Below are 11,054 nucleotides of genomic sequence, written 5' to 3'. Positions count from 1 at the left end.
TCTACATGCTACTGGCAGGGCAGAGGGAAGCGAAGAGAATCGGTTAGGAAAGACACAGTAGCTAAAACAGGGACAAACAGAGGATTCAAGAAACTAAGGAACAGAGGAGGCAGCACCGGGCTCCCTTCCCACTGCTGCCCAGCTATCTGCAATCACTGCTCCTCCAATCTTGCCAACCCTGCCACAGGCACGATCCAACTTTCACCTGTGAAACACTAATTTTTCCACAGTAATAATCCTCCCAAGTCCTTCACAGCCCTCTTCCCCCATTTCTTTCTGAAAACCAGACAGGAGAGAGATCATCTAGACAAAAACATAAACCAGTGCAAATGTGAAATACAAGGTAAAAACATCTTCTGATATTACTGAACATGCTGCAGACATTGTGCCTAGTAATTGTGGCAAAATCTAGCACAAAAGAAACTTAGTATGGATCTATTGCTTTCAAATGAGATTCAACTCAAACATGCATAGGGAGAGTAAAGTTATTTTATTAAATCATGCACATCACGTGTGTTAGTGCAAATAGTTTAATCTGTACTCCAGAAATTCTATTGTATTTTTATATCTTTACAAAATAGATTTAAAACAATTATTTACTTTAAAAAATGTAATTCTGAAGTTAAGCATTTCAGAACAATATTTGCAATAACCTATATACAAGAGGTACTGGGTACCACTGGCATACGAGTGTTCTGTGGTTGGGTGGCTTCCTGCAACTGAAAATGATGAAATGAATAAACTAAATGACAACATTTATTTTCTGCAAGTCACTTGTGGACTATTTTTTCCATAACTAATAATCCTCCCATTAGCAAATCCCACATAGCTCAAGGTAGAACCTTTAAAGGACAGACAATGATCCTCAAAACCTCAAGGTAAATTTTATGCTAAATTTCTATTTAAATATTTAAACTATCTGTCGATTGCCATAAGATGGTTTAAAGCCAATTGAATCTTCAAGATTATCTCCCTATTTTGAAGTTTCCTTTAGTAGAGCCCTTTTACTTTACCATTCTTTAGCATATTATTTAAGTCTTTAATAAACTTTTTTGACAGAACTGTTGAGTTGAACAAGATAACTACAGTCTACGCTTAATTCAGCATTAACTACAGTGATTCCCACCAAAAGTCAGCAAGTAGCAGTAATTATAGTACTTAGATAAGGGAAATAAACTTTATAATGGGGACCACTGCATTGTACTTACAGCCCTGTAATGTTGATGCAAAAAATTTAACTACCAAATTAATTGTTGTTCACCTGACACATACATGACTAGGTATACGATTCCAATTTTGTAGCAGTTTATGTATCTCTGAATTTTTTCGGCTATTCATAGATGCACTGTAGCGTTTTTTTTTAATGAAGTTACATCAATACAAGCTTATCTAAAGAGCCTCTCCAGCTCAAGTCAGAAAGTATCAAATGACTGAAAAAATAAATTGATACAATGTGATATGTGAGAAAGTATTCATACTTTTAAAGAACGCATCTCTTTAAATATATGAAATTTAATAAATTACATTCAAACTAAAGTTAACGCAAGTTGAATCACTGCACTATGTCCATCAAATGACCAAGTATTTGCTCCCAGAAATACCTTAGCTCACTCAAGAACACACACATGCTTACACTCGCACACGCGCACACTAAATATTCTAGGCTGGTCTTCACCATCAGTGTCTCTATCTCTTTAAGGCTGGACAGGAATTCTGTTTATTTCCAGAAATCATTAATAAAACAATTCTTACCAAATAAAAATATGCTTCCTTCAAAAGGCCTAAGAGAAGTTACCTTAAGTCTTGTTCCCAACAGCTCAGTGACTAACAGCAAGTAAAATGGTATACTGGTTTTAGAAAAAAAAAATCATACTGAAAGGCACTGAGCACACTGCATCTGTTTTCAAAGTATCTGCAAGGTTATTTGACTTGGGTGTCCAAATCAGCAATAATGTGTTTTTCCTTTTAAATCCGGCAATCAGATTCTAAAGTAAAAGTCCACAAACCTAGCCATTATAAATAATTTGGTACCAAGAAGCCTACTTTAGGCCACCATTGTAGTATTTAGAATGCCAACATACTAATTTAAAACTTACGTGAAATTGTAAGCAAAAATATTGCTCACAGTATGATGAATCACAATTTTATTCCCTCTTTATAGACAGATACATTTTATACAGTTTAAAGCAAATGACCCTACTGCTGTTCTCACGCAGAGCTGTGCTGTATTAAGAGGTAAAAAGGAAGAGAATTAATCTGTTTTCCCTCAGTATATGAGTGATGCCAGCTTCTAAAGGGAGGACGGTGTATGGATTCAACAACAGTTCTCATGGAGAAGCTCTGGTTAGGCCTGGGTACAGCACCACGGCTGTTACAGCAACCAAAGCTGCCATCACAGGCATCCAAGGCCATTGTCTCTGTGTGGAGAGAAAAAAGAAATCAATATCATATTTGCTCTAATTCACACCGATCAGTTTACCCCGTGGTTCCTGAAAGTCCTGAGTACCTGTTGATAGGCATCACTAAAACGTTACCCGTGAGCCCTACTGCAGGCTAATCCTGACTTATAGCATCACAGAGTTAAACCGTATTTCTCTAGTGGAAGGAATCCCAATGGAAAACTCTTCGTGATCGAAGATCACCAGGAGAAGCTTTAGCAGTCCCGTATTTCCAGCTTCATTACCGCACACACCTCAGAGACATCTACTATTAAAAATGCGAGGGCTTAAGATGTTTAAAACATCACTTGTGCCAAGTAATTGCTAGACACAGGTTTATGCAGTAATGTCATCCTTAACTTCTTATCTTTTGAATTTTAAATCTAGATCTACAAAGTTAGTTCTTAGCAGAGCCTAACAAAATAGTCTTGAATGCATCGTCATGACATTTTATGACAACAATAGTGTTTTAAGAGAAGGACACACCGGCAGATGTTAGAGAAAATGCAAGCTGAGAGTTGAGAATACAAACCAACCACCTATTTCTCATCTTGTCTTTTTTCCATCTTCTTCACAGCAATAGTGAGAAAAATGAAAAAGTGTTTAAAGCCAGAGAGGAAATTCTTAGTCCGTAATTAAGAACCAAAGCTTGTCGACTATTATTATTTAGAGGCAAACTCTTCATTTTCCATAGTTAATTAAGCAATTAAATTTTCATTCAGGCCCTAGCATCGCAGCACTGTGCAAAATTTAGCCCATTTGCTAAAGACAAACTGAGACCAAGTTAGAAGAGGCACATTCAGAACCAGTTAGAATGAAATTAATTTGTTGTTAAAGAAATCACACAGATGTTAAATGATTAGTTGATTGTGCAGCTCATCAGTACCAACAGAATGGCATATTAAATGAAGGGTTTGCTTCAGGTAAGTAAACACCTGTGAGCATTTCACCATGCACTATTTTATACAGAAATGGCACAAACAGGTGAGAGGGACAAACATACATCGACTGAACAGTAGTGCTTGTACCTTTCGCTACCACAATGGGCCGTAACACCAATACAGGAAAGCCAGGATTAGGCCGATGAATACGGCTGGGACGGGTTGTAATATGGAAGGCTAAAGAAGGGAAGGGATATTAAAAATCACTTTGTGCTATAATTCAATCACGTAAAGATGATTTAGAGAGGGGAAAATAAGTCAGAGTGAGTTTTGTTTTAATTGAAATGTATTAAAGACATCTAACAATACAGCATGATCTAATCTGGTATACAAAGTTAGTACACCGTTCTAGTCAAATGAACAGGGATGTTTAAAAATAAAGGGAAGTAAGCAGAAAATACTCAAAGAAACCTCTTGTCACAACTTGGAATTTAGCACTTAAGAGCAATATGAGGCTTAAATTGATTTGCCTGTATCTTATTTATATTTTGCTTTTAGTTTTCTATGCAAGTGATGGGAAATCCCATCTGGATTTCTCTTAAGGCAGTAAAACTCATACCAGGTATTGAATTTTTCATCTGCTTCTTCATTCCATGCAATTTAGCCTTTTCCCATTTTCCATCACCAGCCTCCAGGAAAAAACAATCTTTTTCCTCAATTAATGAATCAATTAACAACTACGGCAGCAGGCAAATCCAGTAGTTCAGACATTTCTGTGAGATTATAACAAGACTGTACAATCAACACTAAATTACTGTAAAGCAGGGAAGTATATTCGTATTAGAGATACCACAAAAATCAGCATCTCCGGCAGGTCAGCCTTGTGACAAAGTGCAATTCTACGAGTCAGTTAAATGCTGTAGCTGGGCCAAACTACCAGCTAGCAAGACTGCAGGGTTCATTTAGCTTATGGCCTCGTGAGAATCATTACACATTTTCTCAGTTACTTTCAGCTGACTGTAAATTACTTCACATTCTGGATGGATAACCTCTATCCTTAATACAATAAATTAAAAGGGACCTAATTTCTTTCTAAGTTGTCCTTGGAAAACATCTGCTTTCTCTGTATCTTAGCTGATATAGTTGTGCACACACACAGACACACAGAGGTTAAGTTCAAACCATGCTAGGTTTTTGGGTTTTTTAGAACTTTTTTTTGTGCTGGAGCCACTTTGATTTTGTTCAGTCAACTAAACAAATGCTAAGTTCATGTTTGAAGACTTTCTTAAGCATTATTCTGTGATTCATAAATCAAATCTCATTCTGTTATGAATTTGTAGAAGTCATTTAATCATAGAACCTCAAGTATGGTTCAAAATACAGGAAGCTTAAAATATTCTAATTTCTGCCATTTAATTCTTGACTTTACAATAATTCAAATTTATTTTAATCAAGGCATATATATTTAATAGACAAATCATGTGCAGCCCAGTCATTTTCATGCAGTATTTTTTGTCATTGGTGCTACAAATTAGAGTGCCATCTTCCCGCAGAAAGCATGTTGGTAGAAACAATCACAGCGGTGTTCAAAAAAGTGCCAAAAGTTTAAGTCAATCAAGCAGCTAACGTTCTCAAACCATTCACAAACAAATCCATCATATACAGTGTCAGGAAATAACCACTGACTACAAACATGCAAGCACAAGTAGTACACCATACTGCTAAGAGTTTTAGGACACAATACTGCTTTTTTGAAGTAAAACTTTATCCTCCCAAAAGGAAAAGTATAAAAACTTGTGAATATTTAAAATGAAATTCCAAATGGAGCAAAGCAGCCCTCTCTTTTCTAACATTTATTAATTCACAGGAGAATCGTACAATTTTTTTTTTTTTAAATTATACACATTCATGCCTGTGGCATCTTGGCAAGTGAAATAAATTATAAATATCCACTGCATTAAATGAAATTGCCTCCAAAACAATTAAAATTCCTCCCTCGTGAATTTATCAATATATAACAAATCTCCTCCCAGTTGAGAAGCAGTTAATGAGGTTCTTCAAAAACATGTGTCCTATAAGGATATAGGATATGAGGATATCCTATAAGGATATAAAGATACACAAACTCAGGTGGGCCCCAAAAAGGAACAAATCCCACAGTGGGGACTGACTTTCTAGGGGACACTGTTCTCAGAAATGAAGTAACAGGTAATGATTCCAGCATAGGTGGACAATGACACTGGAAAATTTTGACCTTGGAACTCAGCTCAGCATCTGTGATTTTTAAAATAATTCACCAGATAAATACATTTTACATTACTGATTGCAATTAATACTTGCTTTAATAGCAAGCTTGCCCTATAATTCTTTATATGGTTGGATGCTCTTCATCATACTCTGATCCCCAGGCTTCCCAGTTGTTGCAACTATGTCCTTTCTCTGGAAGCCGATTTTGGCAATTGCTATGGTTCCTGATTTTGTTTGAATACTCACCTCAAATTCTTGCTAAGAATCCCCTCATATTCTTGCAAGCTTCACTTTCACCAGGTGCTCCAGCTCCATTCATAGCATTTCTTCCTGCTGCTATCTCCCCTTTTCACTGATCATGCTAATCCCAAGATTAATATTTTAACAGAGCAGAGACTCTCGTATTCACAATCATTTTTCCAGTGTGATCTCTTCTATTATAATGTGTGTTTTGTTTTTGTTTTGTTTTTTAATTAAAGCTTCTTCCTACTTTAATGAGTCAGTATTATCTGGGCTATTACTATTGCAGAAGAATCCTAAGCAGGAAGCAGGTTCCAAGAAAGTTTTATCTTCCAATTCCTGAATACATGGCTGTAAAATGTAAAGAATTCAAAGCCATTCCTGCTTCCTTCTTAGCTCTGCTATGTTAGAGGTTTACATTCATTAACTGGGCCATGGCAAGAATATTCATACTAACTTCAGGCATCTAAGTTTAGAGGGTGGTACCTGTAAGCTCCATCTATAGCCGGAGGGAGAGAGAGAGATTTCTCTAAAAGGCTATCACAGAGCATCTGCTGTTCTCCTATTTTGCACTGTCCACTACGGGAGTTGTTCTCTCTCCACTGATCATGAGGGCAGTGCAGGAAGACCATTAAACCAGCCATTCTAGGAAAGTAAGGTGTCCAAAAAGGTTGTGATTAACTTATGTGTCTGCCACATTTGGAGGATTTCAGAAATTTCAGGATGCAAAAGTTGTCCCAGCTGTAACCTCAATTGTAATGATACAATCCCTCAAATTAATTGCAACAGAAAAACGCTTTTGTTAGTGAGTAGAAAGGATAGTTCACTTGCACCATGTAAATCATAAGCCCCTAAGGGATGACCACCATTAAGAGGCAGGAGCAAGAGTCAAGAAGTAATGTATGTTGTAACAGTCACTAATAAAAGAAAAGCATCTTGAAGAAGGTTGCTTAATTCATTTGGATGCATGTGTCTCCGCTTTTACCTATGTATCACTTGAATTAAAATGTTTTGCCCAGTTCTGGTCCATTAGGAATTAAGCCAGATTTTTCAAGAGAGCAGATATCTAGGGCCACATTTAAAACTGTTATGTAGCCGTAAATCTAACCTGCATGTACAATGAGAACAGTGTAATGACCTGCAAATTTGCACTTGTAGTACCAGAATGCAATTTTGCATATAAATATGGTACAAAGCCCTTTTGAAAGTCTGTCCTTTACTATACAACACTCGGATGCTCTCCCAGTCAGCAGGAGAATTGCCAGCGTCATAACCAGACTTCCCCACATACTTTGTGCAGACTTACGTTATTTCCTTTTTCTTGTAGCAGCTTCAGGTTTTCTTTACACTGTTTGAGCTCATCTGTGATTGACTGCTTTTCTTGTTCAGCCATCTCAAACTTCGCCTTCAGCTCTGAGAGCACAGTCTGTGTCCTTTCATACTAAAGGCAAAGAGAAAACAGTCTGCAGACCCCTGGGACACGAGTGCACGCTTACGCTTGCTTAGCGTACATCTTCCTCTCCTGTCATATGCCGAAAGTAACTCGGCTTGGATCAGTACACTCTCTCTATATAAATAATGTAGGGAAGAAAAGTCTTTTGGAGTGCAACTAAGGCCGTCTTATCTCCAGAAAAGGGAAAAAAGAAAAAACACACAGCAAAAAGAAATTATTTGCTCTAAAATAGTTTAGATTTTCTTTAAAAAGAAGCAAAGATCTTGTCTTCTGCCTTTGAAGGGCTAGGATTAATTGTATGCTTTTTTGGATAAGAAAGACTAAAAAAACTTTTATATTTATATCTAGCATGATACAAAGAATTAGAATAAATTTCATTTTTGAGACCAAATGATTTTCCCTACCCCTGGAGGGCAAATATAGCCTATTTTTGACTAGCAGGAAGCAATTAACAGTAAAATAACATTACATCATGCTTCAGAAAGATTAGAGGTCACCATAGTTAATAAAAATTCACAAGTAGACAGAATTCTAGAAGCAAATTTAACCCAGAAGCACAAATTAACGATATCAATTTTTACATTAGGTTTCAGACAGAAATGTGTATGGTCACAGCTTCAGAACTCTTCCACTTCAGACACATGCAGCACCCGGCCATCACAGTACGCCACTAAGAACATGCAGGGGCAATGGTTCAGAACGAGCTCACAAGTATTTCTCCTGTTAAATAAACCCACTTTTTATAATACTTTGACAGATATCTTTTGCATATTTCCCATAAAAATTTTGATTGAATAAGACCTTCTTTGCAATATATTCAAAGTCAGCAAATCATTAAATTGCAAAGATTACGTTTCTTTTTGCCTGGGACATTCTAAAAATAAACATTTTTAGCAGATTGTCATTTATATATGCCTTGAAAAAAAATTCACTGCATAGAGTACTATGCAGTTTTCCAGAAAGCTTTCTCATACTCAATTGCACTGAGAGTCTTTAGGAGAGTGAACAATTTATGTGCTCTACCAGGCACATTACAGTAACATGACACCTATCAATAATAAGGATGGATGATAGTGCATTAAGTTGTTAATCCAAACAGTTCACAGTTAAGACATCTTCTGTGCTAACCTCAGAACACAGATGGCTAATGCACGGCTAATCAACTCTAGAAACTATTTGCAGAAATAAGGAAATACTAAGTAAATGCAAAGCCTGAATTCACCTCACTCATACCAAACAATTCCTCATTATTAAATAGGAAAGAACTATGGAAAGAACTGTAAAGACAAAACAAGATACAGGGAAACAAAGTGCCTTTTATATTTAGATAGTGGTCTTACACCTAGGCTGTAGCCTAAATACCTAGAGCAACCAAACAGGTGCAAAAATAACATTCTGTATGAAGCAAATCAAAACTCTTCCTACAAAGAAAACCCAAACAGATAAGAGGACAGACACAAAAATACTATGTCTTATTATTATTATGCTGTAATCCTAGTGTGGGTTGAGCACAAACAACACTGGGCCAATATGTCTCATGTTTCTGCATTATGGTCAGCTTCTTCTTATTCAGAATACTTGCATCCAATTTTTTTTTCTATAGATCACAGTTTTCCAGTAGCCCTCATGACAGGGATTAGTAAGGACAGAACTAATAACCTTCAGTACTGGCACTAACCGCAAACTTAAAAGAGTAGGCATCTTTACAGATATATACATACATTAACAAGAGTGGGATTTTCAAATTATGGAAATGGTAAAGAATGTGACAAGGATGAATTTATGACAAAACAAGGAAAAGGATTGCAAGAGACAGGAAGTAATAGCAGTGACTGGGGAAAACTTCGCTAAAAATACTCATGAGTGACAGCAAGTAACTGTTGGAGCCTACGAACTTCCAAACATGATCTTTAGAGGTTAGGCAGATGAAGCATATGCTCGAAATGCTACCTTTTCCTTACGCACTTGCTAATCATCTTCAGAAACCTAGCAACCCAGTGAAACAAAAGGAGACTCACCTTTCTAAAGGACATGCATTCCACTGTCAAATAAATTAGCTTAAATCTAATGAGGAAGGCCATATTGACTGAAAAGAATTAATTTTGATTCATAATGGCTAATGAGAATCTATACCACCATAATCAGGAAGACTGCTGTTTCCATGCCATCTGAAGAGGTGCGCTAGTAGTGCACGGAAGGAAGTGCGCTACGGTAGTGCACGGAAAGAACCTTAAAAAGTTTCCAAACGCAGACAACCCATTTTATTTGAAGTCTTCCTTTTTAGATTTAACCACTCAATTTATACATTGGTAGCTAACATAAAAGTACTTGCAATCAAAGTATCAAAAAGTTTTAAAGACTTTGTATTTTCTTCTTTTATTTCAATGTAAATAGTTTAAAAGTCAAAGTCACTGGGCAGAGAATCCCCTCAAAATAGAAATAAGCGTTACCTCTTTCTGAACATCCTTTGCTTGATTTTCAGCTTCACTGAGTTGGCTTTTTAGACTAGCTGCATCCCGCTGATGTTTTTCTCTCAAAGATCCCATCTGATTTTCAAGTTCTTTTCGAGACATTTCAAGAACACTTATATCGCTGGTTAGAGCTAAACTCTGTTTCTGAGAGCTGCAAAACAATATCCATTTGATTCCTCATGTTTTGTTTCCTCATGTTAAATTTAAACAAGCAAAACATTTTTAAGCAGTTTTCATCCTCAAACCTTCATGTGCTAATTTTATTTAGTATGGAGATATTAGCTTAGAGCAATCAAAGTACAAAGCATCATTGTCTCACAATACAAAGTACTGACACAAAAGCCTAGCTACAGACTTCATTTTCTAAACACAGGGAGACATTATAATATATTTAATGCAATTATAATGGATAATACACTTTATATATGTAATTTATCATTAATTTTTTTTATTTATTATTTTATTATTCATTAATTACTTATTAGTACAAGATTATTTTACTCAAAGCATTTTGAAATAAACTTGTAATTAGAAAAATGTTGTCCCAGAATGTTATTAATAAGTATTTCACTTATTCACACACACATTTACTTGCTTATTCCAGTTACATAAGGTAGTAGCTAGTATATTCTCAAAGCATTAGTGCAGTTAAATAATATTGCACAATAGTCACGGATAGCTCTAAATTAAGCAATTACAAACTTCAGTGTAATAACCAAGTCTTGCACTTTGGGCCTGTGCAAGACAGAAAGACTAAATAAGGGAGAGATCTTGTGCATCTCCGTTGCGTAAGCTCTGTATTTGCTTGTGCAACCTTCTACATGAAAAAATACAAGTGAAAATAATAGGTAACACTTATGCACACAAACTAGTTTTTACTTCTGAAAAATCTGACAGTAAACTTCCAGCTGGTACTCACTATTAAAAAGAAAACTTGAAATAGAGTACAGGACACGAAATTGCACCACACAGAGGAATCAGAACAGGGGCATGATGGAACGAAGAAAGATTCAGACAGAAAGATTTGATTCCAGTAAAATAACTCATTACTCTAGGAATGTTTCACTGTGGCAAACCTTCCATTTGTCCAATCAATGACAATTTTAGGGGAGTGAGGAAGTCAGAAAAAAATATTAAAATAAATATATATATATGTGTGTGTGTGTGTAAACATATACATTTATATATGTGTACATATATACATATACACATATATACGTATGTGTATATAAGCATGCTGGCAAAATTCAGATCTAGAAGAAAATCAAGTGCTCTCCCTATATCATTTACTTTGTGAACTAAATTCATATATCTGAAACTGAAA

General features: G+C 35.9%; 1 protein-coding gene across 21 annotated transcripts in view; it reads right to left on the bottom strand.

Moving 5' to 3' along the window:
• Positions 1 to 471: 471 nt before the first annotated feature.
• Positions 472 to 11,054, bottom strand: part of SLMAP (sarcolemma associated protein) — a 91,849-nt gene continuing 81,266 nt past the window's right edge. For 15 of the 21 annotated variants that reach the window (XM_026078816.1, XM_026078824.1, XM_026078823.1 and 12 more), the window contains 3 exons: positions 9,710 to 9,881; positions 7,113 to 7,247; positions 472 to 2,417 (listed from right to left, as the gene is read on the bottom strand). In XM_026078816.1, the coding sequence (XP_025934601.1) occupies positions 2,328 to 2,417; positions 7,113 to 7,247; positions 9,710 to 9,881 (397 nt within the window). In that variant the 3' untranslated portion in view covers positions 472 to 2,327. Of the gene's footprint in view, positions 2,418 to 3,465; positions 3,557 to 3,938; positions 4,093 to 7,112; positions 7,248 to 7,840; positions 7,980 to 9,709; positions 9,882 to 11,054 lie in introns of those variants that run through there. The other 6 variants (XM_026078817.1, XM_026078821.1, XR_003255655.1 and 3 more) reach the window with 5 other exon arrangements.

This window comes from Apteryx rowi, unplaced genomic scaffold, assembly GCF_003343035.1.
Source record: "Apteryx rowi isolate R43461 unplaced genomic scaffold, aptRow1 scaffold_49, whole genome shotgun sequence".
NCBI lineage: Eukaryota > Metazoa > Chordata > Aves > Apterygiformes > Apterygidae > Apteryx > Apteryx rowi.
This window is presented reverse-complemented; position numbering and strand designations above follow the sequence as displayed.